The following is a 25310-nucleotide window of genomic DNA, read 5'->3' as shown; positions in this document are numbered from 1 at the left end:
AATGACTGCTTCATTGCAAATACCTTTTTTCCACTAACAAACGGTGACTGTACATGTAGTCTTTGCAAGACGGAATACAAAGGAATCAAATCAACTACATCTGTGGAAAGAGATGTGGAACAGACCATCAATTGTTTATATGTAAGTTTAAGTTGAAACTGAAGAAAATTAGAAAAAGTCTACGAGGGCCAAAGTACAACCCTGAGTATATCCATTTGAATTTAGAGACCATCTCAAGAATAGATTTGATGCGCTGAACACTAATAACCGAAGACAAGTTGTAGAATGACACCAAGGACATCATACATGAAGAAAGAAAAGACCAAAATGGATGTCAGAAGAGACTCTGAAACTTGGTCTTGAACATCAAGTCACTAAAGCAAAAGGAAGAAATGATGAAGTAAAAGAACTGAACATTAACATTTCAAAGGGCGACTCAAGAAGACAAAGTATTACGACACGTGCAAAGACCTGGAGATAAAAGACCAAAAAGGAAGAACACACTCAGCATTTCTCAAGCTGAAAGAACTAAAGAAAAAACTTAAGCCTCAAGTTGCAATACTGAACGATTCTACAAGGTAAAATATTAAACAACGCAGGAAGCATCAAAAAAAGATGGAAGAAATACACAGTCATTATACCAAAAAGAATTGGTCAGTGTTCAACCATTTCAGGAGGGAGTGTAAGGATCAGGAACCAATGGTACTGAAGGAAGAAGTCCAAGCTGCACTGAAGGCACTGGCAAAAAACAAGGCTCCTGCAATTGATGGAATATTAGTTCAGACGTTTCAAGCAACAGATGCAGTGCTGGAAGTGCTCACTCTTCTATGCCAAGAAATTTGGAAGACAGCTACCTGGCCAACCAACTGGAAGAAGCCCATATTTATGCCTATTCTCAAGAAAGGTGATCCAACTGAATGTGGAAATTACTTAACAATATCATGGATATGACATGCTGAAGATCATCCAAAAGCAGCTGTAGCAGTATATCGACAGGGAACTGCCAGAAATTCAAGCCAGATTCAGAAGAGGATGTAGAATGAAGGATATCATTGCTTATGTCAGGTGGATCCTGGTTGAAAGCAGAGAATACCAGGAAGATGTTTACCTGTGTTTTACTGACTATGCAAAAGCACTCCACCATGTGGATCTAAAAAAATATTGCCAAGAGTGGGAATTCCAGAACACTTAACTGTGCTCATAAGGAACCTGTAGACAGATCAAGAGGCAGTCGTTTCAAGAGAACAAGGGGATACTGCATGGTATCAAGTCAGGAAAGCTGTTCATCAGGGTTTTATCTTTTCACCACACCTATTCAATCTGTATGCCGAGCAAATAATCCGAGAAGCTGAACTCTATGAAGAACAGGGCATCAACACTGGAGGAAGATGCATTAACAACTTGTGTTATGCAGATGACACAACCTTGCTTGCTGAACGTGAAGAGGACTTGAAGCACTTACTGATGAAGATCAAAGACCACAGCCCTCAGTATGGATTATACCTCAACATAAAGCAAAAATCCTCACAAGTGGACCAATAAGCAACATCATGATAAACAGGGAAAAGACTGAAGTTGTCAAGATTTCATTATACTTGGATCCACAATCAACACCCATGGAATCGGCAGTTAAGAGATCAAAAGATACATTGCATTTGGCAAATCTGCTGCAAAAGATGTCACCTTGAAGACTAAGGTGGCCCTGACCCAAGACATGGTGTTTTCAATTGCCTCACATGCATGCGAAAGCTGCACAATGAATAAGGAAGACCGAAAAAGAACTGATGCCTTTGAATTCTGGTGCTGGTGAAGAATACTGAACACACCAGTGACTGCCAACAGAATGAACAAATCTGTCTTGGAAGAAGTGCAACCAGAATGCTCCTTAGAACCACGGATGGCGAGACTATGTCTCACATACTTTGGACACATTATCAGGAAGGATCAGTCCCTGCAAAAGGACACCATGCATGGTAAAGTAGTGGGTCAGCAAAAAAGAGGAAGACTCTTAACGAGATGGAGTGACACAGTGGCTGCAATGATGGGCTCAAGCATAACAATGATTGTGTGAGGATGGTGCAGAACCGGGCAGCGTTTCGTTTTGTTGTACATAGGGTCGTTATGAGTCGGAACCGACTTAACGACACCTAACAGCAAGAGCTTTCCAGTTCTGAAGGTATATTGCTTTTTTGATTCTATTTTCAAATACTGGACCAGGCCATAATAACTAAACAAGTGTCTCACCAAGTCCCAGAGCTGTCCTTAAAATAAATTCCTTGTTTTTTCCACAGTGCTTTGGAAATCCTGGTGGCGTAATGGTTAAGTGTTAGGGCTGCTAACCAAGAGGTCGGTAGTTCGAATCCACCAGGCGCTCCTTGGAAACTCTATGGGGCAGTTCTACTCTGTCCTATAGGGTCGCTATGAGTCGGAATCAACTCGATGGCAGTGGGTTTTGGTTTTTTTTTGGTTTTCTACAAAGGACTCCAAGTGCTTTACAAAGACAAAATCCCACCAAAAATACCTTGGTCCACAGAAATGAGAATGTTAACCACCTCCTTACCCCTTCCATTATATAAGGAAAATTGCTGAAGACACTCAACTTTGGAACAAGAGACTAGAATTCTATTTTTTGGACAAAATCTTTTGTTTTACAGATGAAATGTTCTAAGATTAGGCTTGTCTACTACAGGAAATACTTTTAGACATTTCTTTATGTATATTAAAAGTACTCGATATCCTTTTTTCTTTTTTTAATAGAAACATGAACTATTCTAGACTTATCATCTACAGTCCTTGGTCACTCAACTTCAGGCTAAAATATGTCAAATTATATTCATCTTGCTTTCAAAGTGAATGTGGAGAGTCTGAGAAATGCAAACAAATAATAATCCTCAACCCTAATCTGCTGTGACGACATTATTAAAAGTCATGCAAGGCAATACATAATAACATTGTTATATACAATGTAATGACATATATATACAGACGTATGCTCTGTTCTTCACCACAAACTGAGGTAGAACTAATTACCTTTCTTTTCTAGATGAGGAAACTAAGACTCAGAGAGTAACTTGCCCAAGGTCACACAGCTAGTGAGTGGCAGAGCTGTTACATCCAAGCAGTCTGGCTCCAGGGCTTATACCATGAACAGTTTCTTTCCTTAAAATAAAACGCTCTTCAGGAAAAATGCTATAGTCCCTGATCAAATAATTCAAGTATGTTTGTTTTCTACTAGATTTTCTATGATTACAAACTTGCTACGTTTTCAAACTTTTTCATATCCTTTATAAAATGCTCCCTATTTTTTAACATAATATAAAGGAACTAATTTTGCTTTAAGGGATAAGAATAACTGCTCACATGATTCTCCTTAAGAGTCTTTGGTAACTATGCCATACTAGACAATACATACAGTCCCGTCCCACCAGGCTTACAATCTTCAATGATGCCTCAAGAAGAGATATTTATATCATATAACTGCATTATATCACCACATCTCACTTGGAACAGAGAAATGAAAATTCCAGTGTGTTTAATTCAAATTTTAAAATGTTTCTGTTATTTCAGCTTCCTTAAGAATAATGCAAACAAGATAGATATTTAACTTTTTTTCATTTTAAACCAAATGTAAAGATAACATGCTTGCCCTCTCAAGTATGATCATGAGATGGCCAATAAGATTTAGATGATGAATTTCTGAATCTCACACCAGCTGGCACTGGTTAAGTCTCAGGGAACAAGAGAAGCTGCCTCCTGGTTTAGAAATCCAGTCTGAACAGAAGTCACTCAGTTACCATAAAACTAGGGTAACTGTCACTACAAACCTTCAAATTCTAACTGGAATTGCAAGAATAAAGTTTTCTTTTTAGAGGGGAGGCTGATTATAAGGTAAAGGGAAAATGCCAACGGAGAAGAAAGAGGAAATAAGAAAACGGCTGTAAGTGAAAGAATTCATGTTGCAATTCATTCCAACAAAACTGCTGTGCATACCACAGTAATAATGACATCTAACACACTATATAAACTCTAAAAATAAAAGATGAGGAAACAATAGAAATCTATAAACATATCTAAATAGATTAAGATCACTTCAATATTACATCCCTCCCCTTCTGCTTTGTCTGAGAAAAAAGAAGTTGCTGACAAGAAATGTAGCATTGTGAGTTATGCCTTATTTAGTTATAAAAGCCGAGTTTTCATACCATGATTAACCCTGGAAGTTAATACATGCAAAGTGATTCAATCTTAAGAAACACTTAGAAAATGTGAAGACTGTCATTTCCCCTCCAAAAGATTGCTGAAAGACCGCCAACTTTAGGAGCTCAAGGAAAATTGCAAGAGTCAATAAAAAGCAGTGAGTAAGGTGAAAAGAATTTGCATTGAAAATGAGTAGAAACTCAGGCCTCTCCTGACATGACTGGTTATAATGCTCTGCAGAAGTAAAGGGAAACCGAAAGATTAGATTAAACTTACTATAATTCCATCTGCGTGCTTCTCCGCATTACTCTGGTCCTTAAGGAAAAATGTTAGAAATATTAACTTTATTCTTTAACTCCTACTGTACTTTCTTCCCTATTAAGAAAGGTTATTTTACTAGTAATAACTTTCGAACACTATTTTTTCATTTCCACCAAGATTTTAATTCGATTTGAACATTCCTAACCAAATAGAATTCCACCACTGGCTATGTAACAATCAACAGCAACAGCATGGCAATCATCATTCTACCAAACCCAAACCAAACCCACTGCCGTCGAGTCGATTTCGACTCATAGCAAGCAGCCCTATAGGACAGAGTAGAACTGCCCCATAGAGTTTCCAAGGAGCGCCTGGTGGATTCAAACTGCCGACCTTTTGGTTAGCAGCCGCAGCACTTCACCACTACACCACCAGGGTTTCCCATCATTCTACATAGGCATGCAATTACGTTCATTGTGGGAGTATACTACTGAACTGTAGTCACACTGGTGCCAATGATTAAAAGCAGGTATACCAATATAGTATCAAAGACTCAATATTTTCGTATTTCATTTTTATAGTAAATTATGCCAACTCTCAATGCACTTTAAAGGGATGACAATCACATACCCCAAAAACTCAGAATAGACACAATTTCATGTATTCTGACTGCTGGGCCCAGAGGTATACTTTTCTGATGTTTGTTCCAATAAACATAATCAGTATCCTGATGGAATAATGACATAGCGGCTAACTCTACCTGGCAGGTATTTTACACGTATTAATTCATTTATTCCACCAACAACCCCACAAGGTAGGTACTATCATTATCCCCATAAGACAGATGAATCCATAGACGCAAACGCACACACACACATATTCCTGTAACTCAGCCTAAAAGGAACCTGAGAGCTCATTTTGTCTCTCCTGAGATTCCTCACTCCTCCTCCTCCTCCCCACTCTCCCTATGTGTGCAGAGGCCTGTTCCACCCAGGCACTCACCACTATAAATGTAGTACTAAAATAAAGGTATCATGCAGAAGCATGATACAGACACTAGCTCTATCCAATGCTTTTTTTCTACTACAAACTATGGAGAAATTGAAAAAAAAAAAAAAAAAAGGCAAAAGAGAAACCATGTGTACATGCACTACAAAAGATGTCACTGATTCCTTTTACGTTTTAATTTTTCAAAAGGACAATTATCTAAAGAAGCAAACATTAACTATGAGGGGTTAAAGGGATCCATCTTTTAGTATTATACAGACAATATATTTAACTCTAAACCAAACCTTAAAGTTGTAACTCCATACTACCCGGAAGTTTTCAAGTTTTAATAAGAAATCAATCTTTGGTCTTGGTTTTAAACATAATAACCAAGTTACGTCTGATTTATTTATAACCTTTTCTATCTTTAACTGCCAAGCTTACTTAGAAATCTACATATTGAAGGGTTGATCGAAAGCAATTTAGAGACCATTTTCTTAAAGTTCATGTGCAAAAAAAAGGGTTAAATAGGAGGCCTGAAACTATCCTCAGAAAAGACCTGCTTGCAAGATTGACCCTTGCCTGGCATCTAGGAACTTGGATTTCAGGAGGATTCTCCCCGCCTCTTGACTGATAAAGAGTGGCTCACTCACTGTGCACACGTTATGGCTTACGCTGAACACCTGCTTTCCTTCTGGAAGTTTGGAATCGTGTTAAGTGCTAGGCAGAGGGTGCCTGCTTGACAAGCCTCCAGTAAAAACCTTAGGCGCTAAGTCTCCAAGGAGCTTTCCTCATAGACAACATCGCACACGTCACAATTCACTGCTGGAAGAATTAAGCACATCCTGTGACTCTACTGGGAGTAGACTCTTGGAAAGTAGTGCCTGACTGTCCTCTAGACTTCATCCATGCACCTATTCCCTTCACTGACTTTGCCTTCTATCCTTCCACTGCAGTATATCAAAGCCGTTCAGTACAACTAGATGCTGTGTCCCGAGTCCTCCTATATAATCACCAAAACTGCCAGTCTTGAGGACTCTCAATACAGTGCATTTCCCAGACAGTAACTGCATTTTAAAATCTAGATAATGTTGGGATTCTCCCCTTTATTTGCAAGGCCGAGTTAAATTCAGTTAAATTTCAGTAATTCTGAAGACAGAGACAACTGAAATTAAATTATTGAGAATTATACAGAAGTAATTAAAAAAGAAAGTTTCTTGCTCAGAAAATGAAATTTTACTTTTAGCTTTCCTTCTATTAATTTCTGAACTTAAACTGATTTTCCAAAGAAATTCTTATATAGATGCGGTAGATTAAATTTTCCAGCAATGGCCCCATCAGGAGGTGGATTCATGTCCCCTTCCCTTGAGCCTGAGTGGGCCTTTGTGACTGTCTCTATCAATAAGTATGGCAGGAGTGACTCCATGACACTTCTGAGACTAGGTCACAGAAATGCCGCAAACTTCCACCTTGTTTTCTTAGGATACTTGCTCTTAGAACCCAACCACCATGTTGTGAGAAAACCCAAACAGCTTGTGAAGAGGAACATATGGAGAGGAAGTTCAGGCCACCAGCCCAACTTCCTAGTCATGTGAGTGAGCCATCTTGAAAGCAGATCCTCTAGCCTCAGTTAAGCCACGACTGCTGAAGCTGCATGGATCCAAGACAAACCTTCAGGCCTGCCTAAATCACATATGTGTGAGCAAAACAAACGGCTGTTGTTATTTTAAGCCACTCATTTTTGGTGTGGCTTGTTAATGCAGCAAGAGATTACTGATACAGTACATTATCTAAGAAAACAATCACTTCTAATCTAAAATCAACTGTTAACATCAGACATTTTTTTCCTACAAAATGTCCCCAATTTAGTAGTGCAGGCTATCCACAGGGTATTTGGAATCAGGGTTTACTATCTTTTTTACTGTTGTAGTTTGTTTTTTTAAGGCAAGGTCAAATTCAGATGAACTCAAAGGCTATTAAATGCCTTATATCAATCAATCCCATCATAAACTTTGATTATTACACTCATTTTTTGGGGGGGGTCTCCTTCCATCTTTCTTTTTTTTTTAATGTAAACTACAAGCTGCCATTTATCGGGGTCAGCTAAAGTTAAATCTCAAGTACTGTAAAATCAGAGAGCCAACTGAATTCAACATGAATTATGTTAATGAAACAAAGAAGGAACCAACGCTACTTCCTGTTGAAATTATAAATGTTTATTTGGTTCTAAGTCTCTCATTTTTTATACAATGGCTATTCTCTTCTCTGAACATATCAACACGATTGAGATCTGGAAATGGGATGTGAACAAAAACTGGGAAGACTTTTGACCTAAATCAGAGGCTCTAATACTTCTTTAAACCATGCCTACCATCAAAATACACAAATTATAACTCCACCTTTCTAATGAGGTAATATAGTCTAATGAAACTGCTCTTAATTATATACCCAGACACTTTCTAATTATATGAAAAAATATACATATATACAACAGTGATGAAGGAAAATTTCAAATGCAAGTCTGATGGAATTCAAAAACCAGGTCTGGGATAACGGAGTTGGAAAAAAAAATTGGGCACTTATCCCAAACCATATACAAAAATTAACTCAACGTGGGCCACAGACCTAAGCGTAACAGCCAAAACTATAAAACCCTTAGAAGAAAACAGAGGAGTAAATTTTTGTGATTTTTGAGCAAGGCAATGATTTCTTAGATGCATTAGCAAAAGCAAAAGTAATAGAAGAGTGATACATTAGACTTCACCAAAATTAAAAACTTGGGGCTTCAAAGGATACCACCAAGAAAGTAAAAAGATGATCCACAGACTTGAAGAAAAAAATGTGCAAATCATACAGCTGGTAAGTAGCTTTTAACCAGAATATATGAAGAACTCTTAAAACTCAACAATAAAAAGACATAATTCCATTATAAAATGGACAAAGGATTTCAAAAGACATTCTTCCAAAGAAGATATTTGAAAGGTTAGTAATAAGCATATAAAAAGATACTCAACATCATTAGTCATTAGGGAAATGCAAGTGAAAACCACAATTGAAGATCGCTTCATACCACTAAAACGGCTAAAATCAAAAAGACATTTAATCACAAGTGTTGGTGAGGATGTGGAGAAACTGGAAATTTCATACTTGCAGGTGGGACTAGATAAAATGGTGGTCACCTTGGAAAACAGTTTCACAGGCAGTTCTCAAAAAGTTAAACACAGAGTTATCATATGACCCAGTAATTGTATTCCAAGGTATATATACCCAAGAGAAATGAAAACACATGTCTACACAAAAACATTATATGCCAGTGTTCATAGCAGCAATATTTACAATAGCCAAAAAGTGAAAACAACCTATATGTTCATCAACTGATGAATGGATAAACAAATGTGACTATCCATACAATGGAATATTATTCAGCAATAAAAAAGAATGACGCTCATACACGACACAACATGAATGAATCTTACAACTTACAGTCCTAAAAGGATAATGACGACCTGTGCTGCCTAACTCAGTAGCCGCTAATCCCATGTGACTACTGCACACTTGAAATGTGGCCAGTTAAAAGTGTAAAATACATACAGGATTTTGAAAACTTGGTGTGCAAAAAGACAAAAAAAAAAAGTGAAATATCTCATTAATAAATTTTTATATTGATACCATGTGAAATGATAATATTTTAGGCATACTAGGTTAAAAGCAGGAGGAATTGATTTTAAAATAATGAATTTTATTAATTTCACCTATTCTTTTGTAAAAAAAAAAAATTTTTTTTTTTTTTGTACTCTTTTTTAAAATGCAGTTGCTAGGAATTTTTAAATTACATTTGTAGCTATCATTCTATCAAGCAGCACCGGTCTATTCTACAATATCCAAATAAATAACTCACAAACTTAAGGTCTCAATTTGTATTTAATTAGTCAACTGACAGTATTTATTTGTTCCTATTTTGTGCAAGACATTTTAAAACGCAGGAATTGAACTGATCTGCCTATATTGAAAATGCTAATTGTCTTTGCTTAAAAGAATTACCATTTTAAAGGGCCTGATTTTTAATTACATAGAAATGTTTAACTGCATGATTTAACTGGTGAAACAATGCATTAAACCCAAAGAAACAGTGCATTATACACTTAAAAACAGTTAAAATGGCAAATTTTATGTTATATGTATTTTACCACAGAAAAAATTTTTTTTAATTGGTACCAATTATAAATCATAACCGAAGGGTGTCTAGCATACCATGTCTCTTTAAATTCAGTAGTTATTTGTAAATAATGCAAAAATTGTTCTACGGAAAAGCACAGTCAAGTAAGCACACAGGCAATTATAACAATGCTTATAAGCTGTGGTATGTGGTCATAAAACCGTGATCTACATAAAGACTTGGCCAAGTCCCCAGCTGCAGAAGCCTCCCTGATCATCTCCACTTTCCATCCCCCAGTTCCCCATGAGTGGAACACAAGCTGTCTCCATCAAGAGCACAAATGAAGAATGAGGTCTTCTGTGACAACACAGCCCACCTGCCAAGTGGTGCCCAACCTTTGCTGCACAATGGAATCACCTGGGAGTTTGAAAAGTCGCAATGCCCAGGTCACACCCCATACCAATTAAACCAGAATGTCTAGGGCTAGCACTTAGATGAAATGTCTAGAATAGGCAAATAAATGCATTGAGATAAATTTTATTAGCGGTTATCAGAGATGGAGAAGGTGAACTGTGGAGTTAGTGATTAAAGGGTACTGAGTTTCTGTTTGGTGTGATGAAAAAAATTTTGGAAAACAGTGGTGATGGGTGCAAACATTGTGAATGTAATTAATGTCACTGAATTGTACACTTAAAAATAGTTAACATGGCAAATTTTGTTATATATATTTTACCCTCCCCCTCACCCCCAACTCTTGAAGTGGAAGCCAGGCATCAAAGTTTTTATATTCCCAGATGATTCCAATGTTTAGCAGATTTGGGGGACCAACGCACTAATTTAGACAGGAGAGCCTTTACACGTAAGCTTTTGGTCATTGCAATTAAAATGCAACGATCAAAACTGGAAGGTCCAAATTCTATATACAGCATGCTGCCTCTAATACCAAATCAGTCCAAAACAAAAATGGTATCAAATTAGCTATCATCTTACATCCTTTTGAGGTCTCAGATGGCATTATCTTCTTCAAAGTAGCTGACTCCAGTGTTTTATTAACCTGCCAGTCAAGAATAATCCTCCAAAGGGGCTACAACAATTTATATTCCTATCAGTAGTAGATGGAATTTCTCCTATTTTCAACAACACATATTGATACTTTAAAATTTAGGCTCTCCCAAATTATTTTCAATTTAACAAACATTTATTAAGGGTTTATTATATGCCTCATATTAAGAGCATTATAAATGCTAATTTAACACTCACAGTATCACTAAAAAACAAGTACTGCTATTATCCTCATTTTAATATATGAGGAAACCAAGGCACAGACATGATAAGCTTGTTCAAGTGGTAGAGCTGGGATTCAAACCCAAGCAGTCTGGCTCCAGAGCCCACGCTTTCAAAGGTTATGGTAGGCTGCCTCTCATAACTATTCAAAATTCCTATATCTTAATCATGGAAACCCTGGTGGTGTAGTGGTTACGAGCTACAGCTGCTAACCAAAAGGTTGGCAGTTCAAATCCACCAGGCACTCCTTGGAAACCCTATGGGGGCAGCTCTACTCTGTTCATCACAGTACATCGTAAGTGATTAACAATAGAGCTAGCTGAATTAAAAAAATCATACATATAATGAAAACACTAAACCATGCAACCATTGAAAATTATGCATTAGAAAAGCGCATTCAACAACTCACAATTATTTATCAGGTACCTACTACGTGGCAGGCAATTGTTCTAGGCACTGAAGCTACAGTGGTAAATAAGACAAAGTCGTCATGGAGATCAATCACATCCTGGTGTACAGACAGGTAAATGCGCAAATATATTATGTAAATTAGGCTAGTGATACAGGGCCATGAAGAAAATGGGGGGCGGGGGGGGCAGATTATTTTAGTCAGGAAAGTCTCTCCAAAAAGGTGATATGTGGGCAGAAATTTAAATGAGCGGAAAATGTCTTTCAGGTAGAAGGAAAAGCAAGTACAAATCCTGAAGCAGAAAAAAGCGTGGCCTGTTCGAGAAAAAAGAAAACAGGCCAGTGTTGTTGGAATGGTATTGTCAATCGAGAGTTTAACATTAGGTGAGAGGGCAGAGGTACCACAAATGATGTTAAATTACGGTGAGTAGCTTATATTTTATTCCAAGTGAAGTGGGGAACCATTAGTGGAACTTGAGCAGGCAAGAGACATGACCTGTTTTATGCCTAAATTAGGTTTAAAGATACACACAGAGTTCGTACAAGGTACACAAATAATCTGAGGGTGGTATTTGCACATAACATTTACAACAATAAAACTTCCTCCCGGAAAAAACTAAAAAGCCAAACTCCATTCACCTGGTCCAAGTTAACTATTCTGAAGGACCCTGAAGTGTCTATTAAACTGGCTAAAATAATTAGGTAGCAGGTACAGATTACATTACAGAAAATTCTGGAAAGGAGCTTTTGTAATTTGAATTGAAATTCATTCCAGGGACGTGACACCAAAATTGTTCTTGATGGTGGCTAAAAGATGAGCGTTATCTACATAATTTCCTACTTTATATTCAAAGGGGCTGGGCTGCTCCGATTTACAACTAATTAAAGTTCTGGAAGATTTTTGCAGACCACCCAAACTGGCCTAAATACTCTATAAACTCTTCTACTTTCTCAATCATCTAAAGAAGGCAGTATGAATGTCCTAAGATACCTACTCACACTGGACAAGGTATCGTTTACTGGTTCTCAATATACAGGTTTTTGGGTACCTGTAGGTACTCCTCCACTTATGTAATTTCACAACCAAGAAAAATAAAAACAAAAACCCATTCATGTCTCCAACCCTATCCTCCCCTTCTGAAGCTTTAGAAAATATTCTGATCCACAGATGTAGATAAGAAAATTAGATAATTACATAGGAAATCAGGCACAGTGGTCAAGAATATCTAGAAAGACAATCTAAGCCCTGAAGTTCTGACACTTTAAGTATAATATTGAATCTGGTCTCAAAAGAAAATGATATTGGCTTCTTTAGTTTATAAGCTGAATATCCTTATTATCTAAGCATAAATGGAATGTCTATTATTATCATTAATAATGCTAGGTAAAAAGTGTCTATTATTGGGCAAATAAACACATGCAACTGAATAAGTAAAATGGGCCAGTAATTTAAAACACACACAAAACAGAATTTCCAAACTTGGCTGCTGAGCTGTCCGCCCACATCATTCTAGCCACTGGCTGGAAAAATGTGAGTGCAATCAGGCAGAAATAATGAAAAACAGAATTAAATTCTTATTCTCAAACAATAAAATTCTTGTTTCTCAAAATTTCAAGCAATATATATTTAGGTTGAATAAACCAAAATTTCTCAGAAAAGCTGACAATATCCATACGTTTTTGAACTCACAGTAATTCAAAATATATCTTATTTCATAAATTAGAACAGCTACTAAAGTGCAGTTCTTTAATATAATTCCGTACCAGGAAAAGATCTACAACAAAGAAAAATTTAAAAAACGTATCTCTATTATGTGTTTCATTATGGATAAGAAAAAGGACTCTACTAAAACTTAATTCCCTTATTTCCTAAACAAAACTCTTTTTGTAAAAGATTTTTACAAAATATGTCTCTGTTGCAAGCAGTAATGATAATAGACAAAATGGAAGGAACAGGTAAGTCATTCAAACATACTCACCTCTTTCCCATCCACCACCAAAAATTATCTTATCACAAAAAGGCACATGCAGGTAAGATAACAGCCAAACATAAAACTTGTTCAACAGTACCAGGAAGTTCACGATATAGATTACTAGGGAAAGGTAATGTATTTCAGAACTGAATTTTTTGGCTATTAAAGTTTCCATTATAACTTTATACCCCATTAAATGAAGTCAAAAGTAAAATTTACTTACTTTAGCAATCTGCAGCAGCACAATGCAGTGTTTAATTGATTCTACCATGTTCTAAAACACAAATCACTGATTTTAGAATCCTGCCCCCAATAAAATGGTCACATGCGGTTAAAGCTTAAAATACATATATATATATATATATATATACATATTTTTTAAGTCAGTTCAAATGTACAGGTTTGACATTTATACTAGACAAGAACTACTCAATGGCAAATGATGTCATACAGTAGTAATTCTATGAATTGTTAAGGAATGCCAAAAAATTGTTAATTTACACTAACGTCTAAATGGGTTTTCAACACTTCGAACAGAAAGGCTTGTGAGTCTGACTGACTCCTGAATTCTTAGATCGACAGCAGCAACTCTGACGTAAATTCCTAAGTCCACCAGGCGCTCCCTGGGAACCGTATGGGGCGGTTCTACCCTGTCCTGCAGGGTCGCTATGAGTCTGAATCGACTGGACGGCAACGGGTTTTTACTCAAGACTTATCTCTAAGTATGGAGAGGAAAGGATCCTGTCAAAATATTTGTAGGCCTGAAATGCTATTTTGTCTGTTTGAACTACTTTTTTCAAAATACAAATCTCATTAGCAGCCCATTATATAGTGCCAGAAGGTCAGTACATCAAAGACCTGAATTATAATCTATTTTAATTATAAAAAAACATACTTTGTGCATGAATGATATCTTTTATCCAAAGGTCTCAAACAGGCAAGACCACAAACAGATACAATGGTACAGGAAGTCAATTTCAATTAAAGGGGTTATTCTATTTGTTTAAATTTCTTCGGAAAATAATACGATTCTTAAAACACCCTAGTAAAAATGCAAGAAAATTAAAATTTCAATTGCTCTTATTAACAGCAGCTTAAAATAGAAGTAACATCTAATGCACTTCCTAGTGCAAAGCCAGAGTTTCCTGAACACATGACTTACATTTGTTGTCTCTTTGAGAGTTTCAATTTTCTGTAAAAAATAATAAGTTTAAGTAGAAGTAATCGGAAACACAAAAAGGTATCATCATTTTTCTACTGGTTAGCCATTTAAAGAATTTTACCAAAATGTACTCACTGCTACATGTGAGAACAGGCAAGTTGGGAAGGGAGGTGTTTTTTGTTAATTTCATTTTTGTTTACATCTAATATTTACATAAAAATTCCAGATATTCCATGGATTAAACCCTCTAAAACAAAATTCATGTGATTCAATTCAAGTTTTACAAGGATAATTAACACATTCATTCCTTACCTGAAAATAAGTTTTACCTTTTCTATAGATTTTACTATGGAATTAAAAAATGCTTATATCTTAGTGTCATCTTAATGTTGCTAAGCTGATTAGAAACAACATGGGACTAAATTCCAAAACTAGGTACTGAAGGTGAATTGAACTTGAGTTACTGCTACTACAAGTAAAAAAGAGTCAAATAAGGAAAAAATAAACGATTACATCAGAAAGTCTAGTCAAAGAGAGAAAAAAAAGTTTATAAAAGAAGAAAAGAAAACAATATTTAAACTAAATAACAGCTGTCCAAAATCCAATGGAGGGGCAGGGAGGAGGGGAAGGAAAGACTATAACTAAAGCAGTATTCATTTTTTTTCTCATCTGTGGCTTCTTGTTTATTCAGAAAATTCTTGATGGTTAGTTTATTAATATCTGAAGTGATCACAGGTAAATTTAATAAAATAACTTTCCACCTTCACTCTGAAGAGGAAAGAACATACTCCTAGGAATTGGGTACTTAAAATTAAAAGCGGTATTACATTAAAATTTTGTGCATTACCCTTTTCAAACCATAACAGAAAATCACTAGAAAACCCTACTCGAGGTCCATACAGCAGTACTATTATAATAGGTCAAACAGTCAAAACACTGAGATCCTTCTATTACTTCTCCAGAAGACTCTCGGATTTGAAAATAAAAAAGTCAAAAACATGGTTATAAAGGTTACCTTTCTCTGTTCATCATCTTTGCAGTTTTGAAGCTTGTCATCAAAGAGCTACAAAATTTAAAAACAAAAAAAAAGGTTATAGTACTGAACTACTTTACTACATGTACACACTTACTAAATATAGAAAAGCATACTTCAGTTCTTAAACACATTTCTTCCAGGGATGATTTATATGAATTTTCAAGATAATATATATTTTTTCAAGTAACTATTTTTACTCAAAATCAAGCTCAGTGACATCACTTACTCCTTTGTATCAATCCAATATATAAACTAATCCGCTATACCTTTAATTGTTCTATCAAGATTTGTAGGTAAGCATCAGCTTCTGTAAGTTTCTTATCAAAGTCTTGGACACTTGGAACAAATCCTGAATCCAAACCCTAGGAAAAAAAGAGAAATTGCAATGAACCAAGCAGTGTCCAACCAGTATTTAATAGCACACAAAATCCCTCACACATGACGACATTTTAATTTCTAAAATGAAAATAGTACTTCTATGCAAATAGGTCTACTTAAGTGTTCCTAAATTCTCTAAGAATCTCCCTCATCGACTTCTAGCACTACTCCCTTCTCATCAGTTTCAAGTGCTGCTGCTCAAATTAGAATTTACCCTGCTCTTCAAACTCACTTTCTTCTCTCCCAAAAGCCCTGTAAAGGATGCCAGTCACCTCCAGGGTGACAGTAATTTAGCTAATATATATAAATAGTATTTTATATATAGTATCATATACAGTATTACACGTTTAACTCGTTCCTCCAGTCCTTTCATTTAATTTCATAGTCACTACTCAGTTCTCCCATTCCCTAACCTACCCCATCAGTTTCGAAGTTTTCCTCCCTCCTTCAAAAAAAAAAAAAAAAAAAATTTTTTTTTTTTTTCTTTTCCTGCTAGGGAAAGAAAGAAAAGAGAAGGGGTGGGGGAGAGAGGGACATGAAATTCTCACCTCTTCTATGAAGATGCCCCTCTCCAAGTGAAAGTGACAACACTTTTCTTAATCAACTTCCTGACCCATGCTCATCCTTGGCATGAACACTACACCCTGGACATGGTATAAATGTTTGTTTATTTAGAGGGCCCACTTACTTCTCAGTTTAACAGTCTAGCATTTGCATGTCCTACTTTTTTGTACACTTAAAATTTTAAGCTTCAAGAACACAGGATTCCTGTTTTAACTTTACCCAAAAGAAAAGTTTGAGTTCTTAATTATCTCTGACTCAAAAAACACATATCCTGGGTACCAAAGACAAAAGAGCTGGAGAACAGAAAAAGACTACCAGCTTGCCACATCTGCATGCCCAGCTGTCATGCAGTGCAGCAGGGGAAAAAGCTAATGTCACAATCCCGGCCTAATCACAAATCTCTGTGCTAAATGGGTGAAAGGGTGAAATACAGTGGTTCAACACACCCACCTCAAACTTGACCTTCACTTGCCACTGTCTTTGAATGTTACTTCTTTTATCAGCCAAAGTATGATCAATTTCACATTCTCCATTTAAGTAAACTGAAGCCAAACTTCATTTCATATTATATCTATACCTCATCTTTGCAAAACACTATCACTTTTAAAACACTTTCACATCCATTATCTCAAAACCCCAAATTGAGAAGGTATGATATTATGAAAACAACAATGGGTTTGCAAACCTAGTTACTAATTCCAGCTCTGCCACTAACAAACTGTATGACCATGAACAAGATCCGGAATGGCTCTCTAAGCTTCTGTTTTCTTATCTGCCAAATACAGGCGTTCTCCTTCTACGATTATTAGTACTGCAGCTACTGCCTCTACTAAAGACTACTATTACTAACACTATCAATTACTACTTTTACTATTGTTACTTTTCCCAAAATAAAATTCAAATTCTGAATCAAAACATTAAAAACCTAAGTCCTGTTGAGTTCATGGGGAAAAAAATCAACTTATCTTGTAATTTTTTTTTTCTCCCAAATTCAAAGGTGATAAAGCTAAAGCTGTCTCGGGTTTTTTTTTTTGTATATGTGGTTTGTTTTTTTTTTAACATAGATGTTGAAATGAGTATTGAAAGCCCTTCCTAATGAGTGATGTTAAATGTGATGATAAAAAATGGAGAAGAGATAAACACATCACATTTCAGAGATACGACAGTACTGTACTACGAAAGAAGCTGTAGTGGCACAGTGCTTAACAGTTCGGCTGCTAACTAAAAGGTCACCAGTTTGAATCCACCAGCCGCTCCTTGGAAACCCTGTGGGGTACTTCTACTCTGTACTACAGAGTCACTATGAGTCAGAATTAACAGCCATGGGTTTTGGTTTGGCAGTATGAAAGAAGGAAGCAATTTCTTTCCATGCTACTGTACCACATAAAAATTAGATGGACTATTTGGGTTGGTTTTTTTGTTTTGTTTCATAAAGCAATATAACACAATCATCAAAAATTTAACTATCAAGTTAATATCAACTAAATACACTGTTCTTGCTAAATATTAAAAAAAGGGCAATGACATATTCATAAATGAAGTCTCTAAATCAAGAGGAAAATGCAATCTTTAAGAATTTTCCCTCTTCTAAATCCATTTAGAACGACCACTATAAAAATCTAATTAACATGTCTCTTTGAATAAATCACTACCCAATTAAAAATCTTCCAGTGAATAATGGGGAACAAATTTAAATTACTGAGATGTTAAACCCACCTAAGTTAACTCTTCAAAAAGCAACCCTTTGATGTTGCTGCAATCATATGTCTGCCTCCAGGTAGTCTTCTACAACATTCCTTACACTTAAAATAAACTACATACTTCACATCATCCAAGTCAAAGATCTACTAACCAATCCATCTTTCTTTAGGTAATGTACATACTGGGAGTTTTATAACGACAGTTATCAGCTTAAAATCCCAGCAACTGGCCTAACGTCTTGCATAGTAACCCATAAATCTTTGGTGTACTTAAAAAGAAAACACTACGCATATAGTTGCCCCAGTTGCAATCAATAATAGAGCATGTACGAATTTATCAATAACACAGCTAAGCAGTTTATAGTAATTGTTTTCTCAACTAAGAATGATACACTAGGAGAAAGAACCACAAGTGTCACTATATAATCTAAGTCACCTAGTCCAATTTACCACTCACAGAAGTTACTATTACATCTTTGAAAGTCATCTAGTCTTTGCTTGAAAAACTTATGAGGAACTCATTATCTTCTAATGTAGACGATTTTATATAAAATTTCACTTAAAGTCGTAACTGTTTCTCTTTCTATTTAACATTTAGAATATTAAGGCACTACACTTACTCATATGAATCATTTTTAAAAGTTTTATTTTAAAAGAGATCATAAAAATAGAATACAGTCCTTTACCATGTTAAGAGTGGTCTGTCTTCCTTTGAAAGAACTGAGAGAACTCAGCAGCCCCTTTAAGACACAGCTGATTTCATACTTCTTACAGCAACATCTTACACTAGCTCTTGAGACAAGGAAGTTGGAAGTCAAGTAGATATACATTTGAGCACTCTTCCCCTATGTAACATTTATTACATCGTAATTATTTGACTGACTTCTTTGAAGGATTATAAACTCCATGAGGGCAAGAGCTGTGCCCTTCATTAATCATTATATCCCCAGGGCTACCTCAGTGCTGAATGAATACATGTGGCACTGGTTGAAGTGTGTAGCAACTGCTGGTACCATGATACCAGTCTTCCCTGTGACTTCTCCCTGGATGTGTCTTGCCTTTCCATTCTCTGTTTTCCATCCCCTTCTCAACTACCCCCTCGCACTCTTGTGTTTTTTTCCTTCTTTTGTCCATGTCCTTCAGTAGTAACTGAAGTGATTATGTTGCATTCTTCAGTTAGGATCAAAGAGGTTGATAAGCCATAGTTCTAAAATTTGATGATTTTTGTATGAATTCATTTAAAGCCTAAACACAACTATCATAGGGAAATAAAAACAAAATGGTCTGTGATGTAATAAATTAAATCAAAAGAAACTCAACAGAAATTAAACCTCAACCTACCCATTAAAACGGCGACAAAAAAAAAAAATGCAAAGGAAAAATATCACTATGTGGCATGTATGCTAAAAACAAAACAGCCTCCAGTTTTCAAGAATATTTACCTATACCAAAGAAGCTAAAATAGATAAGGTTAAGAAGAGTAACAGATGATTCCATTTAACTGGCCAGGATCTATGTATCCAGTTTAAAACACGCATATGTACACATAGTCACATCTGGCCCATCTTAAGGGGGATTTCTAAAATAGTACCTTCACTGGTAGAAAAATATCAAACTGCCTCAGAACTGTGTATCATCAGTGTTTCCTAACCTCTTTCTAATATTTATGTTGAGAAGCACTGCTTTTCTCTTCTCAGAAGGCACTTCAAAGCTAACAAACGTCAGTAAAAGTAAATCAATTCCTGCTAATGACTTTAGACAGGACATTAAACACTATTTATACTTTACACATACACATAACCAAATGCTTCACCCTCATTAAAAAGAAGAATATTGCAAGGAAAGTTCTTAAAACTGTCTGAAATACACTGACTTTTAGCTGCTTTGGAGACACTCCTGTGTGTAAAAGTGCACAGGAAGCAATTTTTGAAGCAGGGAGTAACAGCTTTTAAAGTAATTCCTGCTGATAGAGGAAGGATAATGAATAGCAGAGGTAAAGGTGGCCAAAAATGGTTGAAGGTCTTCTTGAGGTCAGAATCAGGAAATTAAGAAATGTATGGCTGCTAACCAAAAGATCGGCAGTTAAATCTAGCAGGAGCTCCTTGGAAACCCTATGGGGCAGTTCTACTCTCTTCTTTAGCATCACTATGAGTCAGAATAGACTCGACAGCAATGGGTTTGGTTTTTTTATGGGTGACTTAAAGAATTGAGAAGAATACTATAAAATATGAAAGGCTATGGCTGAGTAATAATATTGTAAAAAAATTCATAAATGAGTATTTTCATATCAAAAAGTAACCTATATTCAGTTTTTTTTTTATATACACAGGACAAAATAGTATGTAATGAAAATATTGCAAAAAGAGGAAACGTATATTGGATATAAAAGAATTACTTCATGTGAGTCTCACAGATAAGTTCAGAATAACGAGAAAACGGTAAGTTATCAGTAGAACTGTAAGAGAGCAACAGCTTTAAAATTTAACAAAGGAAAAACACCAAAGAAAGCAAGCCTTCTAATGAAAAATGAATAGCATGAATCTGACAAAAGCAGATGATTAAAAGAAAAAATTTGCAAAACATATACCCTATAATTAAAGCATGAAAACTCTGCAGAAAAGTCATTTTGATTAAAATATGAATGTATCTGGAAAGTTTATGTTCACAGTTAGCAGTGTGAGGTGACATGCATCACAGATATCCAATGAAAGAAGTAGAGGGAATACTTACAATTGAATCACTTACAATTATTTTTGAAAATTCAAGAACTGGAGAGATACCAGAAGACTGGAAAAAAGCAAGTGTGGTACTGATCTTCCATAAAGGTAAGGAAAAGAGAGAATAGAAAGTTACCATGCTGTGAGTTTGACATTAATAATTAAGTAAAGGAATAAGAGAAAAAAAAAATCTGTAACTATACAGAGGAAAAGCAGGTACATGAGCAGCAAGTAGCAGGCTTAAAAAAAAAAAAAAAGAACCAACTATGCCAAAAAACTTAATGGCCTTTCTGTTCCTTAGAAATTTAAGTTAGCAAACTAAGTTTTTATAGAAATGACACCATTGTATCTTCTTACCAAATGACTTAATGTTGGGTTAAGGGTGAAAAGGGGTATTTCAGGTTCATGAAATAGTAAGACCATGACATTATGTGAGATGTATGAATCTGTGATCCTCTTGGATTACTGAAAATTTGGAAACCTTTTACAATCCCCATTGTCCTTCTGGCTTATCCACTTCAGCCAAAGGAAAAACAAGACTTAGCCATACAGAGAAGTTGTGAGGGTAAGACTTTCGACCAATTTTTAATTCTGAAAAATAACCAACTGAAGTGAAGATTATCATTTCAAATATGTTCATAAAATTGAGCCTATTATTAAACCCTTTCCTCCACTTCAGGAAGGTTTTTCCATTTAAATCAATGACCTGATAAATCTAAGGCCCAAATCAGGTTCTCTTTTTAAGTACTCCACTAGATACTGTTAAGTTTTCTCATTTCATCTATAGTCAGGTAGGTAGATAGTAACCCTATTTTAGAAGTGCTTACTCAAATCACCCAGCTGGGATTTTGTTTGTTTGTTTGTTTTTTAATTGGATTCCTACCCAGTCCTCTTCAAATCCATTACACCTTTCTATTACACCACAATGGTATTTGAAAAGAGTTCATGGCATAAGGACATTGAAAATTAATCTAAATTTTATCTGAAGGGGCTTGACATAGTAAAAATGAGCACAAGCTTTCAGTCAGACTGAGCTAGTTTTAAATCCTGAATCTGCAACTTGCTACCTAATTATGTGTGTGATCTGGCCAAAATACATTCTCCACCTCCATTTTCTCATCTATAAGGTGGGTATAATAATAAACCGCTCAAGTTCGTTGGACAGATGAAATACCATAATGTAAAGTAACACAGTGGTAGTGTTCTACTTCCCCTTATAACTTGGAACCTTAGATAACCAGGATTCACCACTGCATCCCCAGGCCCTACTTAGTGCCTAACATACAGAAGGCACTCAATGAGTATCTGACTTAATAATAAAAAAAAGAATAACTGGATAATACTATAAACCACATGCAATCTTAATAAAGATGTACAGTCAAGAAAATGAGATAAGCCTAAGTTAAACTGTATTTAACATCACTTTAAAAAAGGAAAACAAACAGTAAATTAATGAACTCTGAAGAAAAAAATAATGATTTAAAAAGGCATTAACCACAGATAAAAGAAATGATGAAATACAGTTTGAAAAACAGATCAGTTAAAAATTCCAGTATGATATATTCAGAGAACTATTGGGTATTATGTCTGAACCACAAAAGGTAAACTGCACTTATTTATTACTTTGGTCACGAAGAGTCAAACTATATAAAGAAATCTTTTTTATTTTCCATTAAAAAATCTGACCTTTGAACATACATTAGTTCTTTGAAAAAACAGGATTGTTTTTATCTTTAATGAACAAAAATAATTTATGCATAATATTATGTTCAATTTTAAAAAGAAATGCCACATAACAACTATGAATTGCTCATACATATTTGTGAGAGAAATTTGTTGCTCTGCCAAACAAGAATCAAGTACAGGAACAGTGTCAAAATTCATGAACTTCAATCACAGCTCTTAGCATAACTGCTTATTCTTCATCTAATACAGACTTACAGAACAAAACACTGTAACTGCTTCCATAAATTGATTTGATTGATTTGGTTACTTGAACAACTGCATGGTAAAGGTTTGTGATTTGTACCACTTTCTCTATTTAAATCTTTGATTTGTACCATTTTCTCTATTTAAATTTTTGATAGCTTGTCTTTCCAAAAACTCCCCAAGTTATTCAATAATGTCATAAAAAGTTACTGTCAGAACTAAAAGCTGTCACAATTATGAGTGATGGTTGCACATCATGGTTCATGTAATCATTATCACTAAATCGTACACCTGAAAAATGTTGAACTGGCACATGTCATATATATATATTTGCAACAATAAGAAACAAAACTGGTACAGTCCCTGTTTACACATGTCACCCCAGCAAAATTACTACAAGCAGCCTCCTTCACTCTCAAAAGTATCCTAGTTTGGAAAATATACAATCACCCTTTCTATAATGGATGTAACTAGCATTTTTAAGACATAAATGTCAAAAGGCATACAAAATTGCCTGAGGTTTCAGAAATGCAGCAAATAACTGTTTTAAAGAAATAACAAAATCTAAAGTGACGCATGAGTTTACTTATAAGCTCTGAATTCAGAAACTAACCACAAAAATAAAATAGATACCAGAATTCAAGACGATTAACATTACTGAGTGCTCACCTTATGCTAGATAAGTAGACATAAAGTTGCATTTTTATTTTATTCACACACAGGCATGCACATACACACACACATTTCACACCTGAATTAAAACGAAACACCACAGGGAGTGGGACTGAGGAATGGGGACATTTGAGACAGGGGCTCTTATTTTTTTACTTCATACATAATGTTATTTGACTTTTTACTGCACTTCTTTTCCAATTCAAATTCAAAAGCTGTATGTGAAAAATGTTCAAAAACTGTGCAGGCTATAAATGTTTTTCAGAAATTTTAGAGGTATCCCGGCAAGCAAAGTCATTAACATTTTTCTTTAAAATTATCTACAAAATCCTAAAATGTCTTAAGAGAGTAAATTGGGCCATGGTGAAAATGCTCAGGTACACCTTTCTAAGCAAAATAAAATTGAGCGCAACAAATTTATAACATTTAAAGGTAAATCACGTGGTTACAAAAATGTACTAACACTTCACAATCACCACTTCGCTAGAATAAATGAAATGCTAAGAAAAACGGCCAGTAAAACAAAGTAGAATACCTATGGTTTTGTTCCACATACTTCTGCCAACAGTGTGATCATGACTCAACGTTCAAAAAACAAATCCATAAAGAACAAAAACACCTACTACATCACCTCACAAAGCACTGTTTGACCATGTGGCGTTGGCAATCACCCAAAGCTTTTCTTCGGAGACACTAGCTGGTCGGCCTGCTGACAATACCTTTCTTAAAAGCCATAGGTTAAGTGGTTCCAGGATCTAAATAAACTGAGTGGCTAGGATGAAAAAATTACATTCTTCCCCTCCCCAATCTCAGGTTACTGTCTACCATTCAGTTTAAAAGCAAGCACCTCAGAAAGCAAAGTCTCACCATTTTTAAGGATCCACCAAAAACCAAAGTTTTATTTAAGTTTCTTGGAAATTTACTACATTACTCAAAGAAATTCACAAAAACACATGAATTCTTAAACTGAGTAATGGTTTAAGCTTTTAAAATAACTGCAGAATTCTCACAGAACTTTCAGAATACTTGCTGAAATTTTGATTATGTTTTCAAAAACAAAACTTGATAACAAGACTGGATCTCTCTGTAACGCAAAATATAACACTTAAAACGATAAACTAAACGATGCCCAAGGGAAGCTGGATGATAAACTAGTCCGACCAACAGATAACACGAAAAGGCTTGTATCATGCACAAAACAATCAAAAAACCTTTGAATTGAAAACAAGAGACTCTACAACTGGTTCAGCATTTACCCCTTAGAAATTATATATGCCAAAGCTTTTTTTTGTATATTTGATTTTAGCTGCCAGTGAATGTCAAACAGAAGGAAACAGGTTTATGCTAAAGTTGTTAAAAAGCGTAATACAAAATCACCCTGATTTAGTTTAATTTTATTAGAAATCTACCAAGACAATCTAAAATATGAGAATATAAGCCCAAGAGAACAGGACTTCACTTTGTTCATTACTCTATCTCCCAGGACAGTGCTTGGTTTATGGCAGGTACTCAGGAAAAATTTTGTAATGAATTAGCAAATTCTGCACTGTGGCTACCGGTTGGCATTTAAACATAAAAAGCCATCAAGTAACTAGAAGTTACTGCAGATTAGAAAGTATTCATAAAAAAAAATCATAAACAACTCATTTAGTTATTATACTACAGGCCTTTTCCCCACATTGTGAATTTTTTTTAAGGCTGAGTTTCTAAGAAAAAGAGAGAAAATGAATAAGGAGAAAGACATTAAAATAAATGGTAGTTGGGCTTCAGAAACCAAGATGTAGCAATTATAAATGACCAATGACAGTTGACTCGTCCCTCTAAAAATTCTTTCTGTCATGCCAAGTCTTATCATGAGCATATTTTTACATACTGCTCTTTGAATC

At 35.4% G+C, this 25310-nt stretch overlaps 1 protein-coding gene across 9 annotated transcripts in view; it reads right to left on the bottom strand.

Annotated features, from left to right (window-relative positions):
* The window catches only part of OSBPL9 (oxysterol binding protein like 9), a 176605-nt gene that overhangs the window by 31475 nt on the left and 119820 nt on the right, over positions 1-25310 (bottom strand). For 3 of the 9 annotated variants that reach the window (XM_064281956.1, XM_003411089.4, XM_064281959.1), the window contains 5 exons: positions 15731-15826; positions 15444-15491; positions 14429-14458; positions 13490-13540; positions 4474-4512 (listed from right to left, as the gene is read on the bottom strand). In XM_064281956.1, coding sequence (XP_064138026.1) covers positions 4474-4512; positions 13490-13540; positions 14429-14458; positions 15444-15491; positions 15731-15826 — 264 coding nt within the window. Of the gene's footprint in view, positions 1-4473; positions 4513-13489; positions 13541-14428; positions 14459-15443; positions 15492-15730; positions 15827-20851; positions 20921-25310 lie in introns of all 9 variants that reach the window. The other 6 variants (XM_064281953.1, XM_064281957.1, XM_064281954.1 and 3 more) reach the window with 4 other exon arrangements.

The sequence above is a fragment of the Loxodonta africana genome, chromosome 3 (genome assembly GCF_030014295.1).
Source record: "Loxodonta africana isolate mLoxAfr1 chromosome 3, mLoxAfr1.hap2, whole genome shotgun sequence".
Lineage (NCBI taxonomy): Eukaryota > Metazoa > Chordata > Mammalia > Proboscidea > Elephantidae > Loxodonta > Loxodonta africana.
This window is presented reverse-complemented; position numbering and strand designations above follow the sequence as displayed.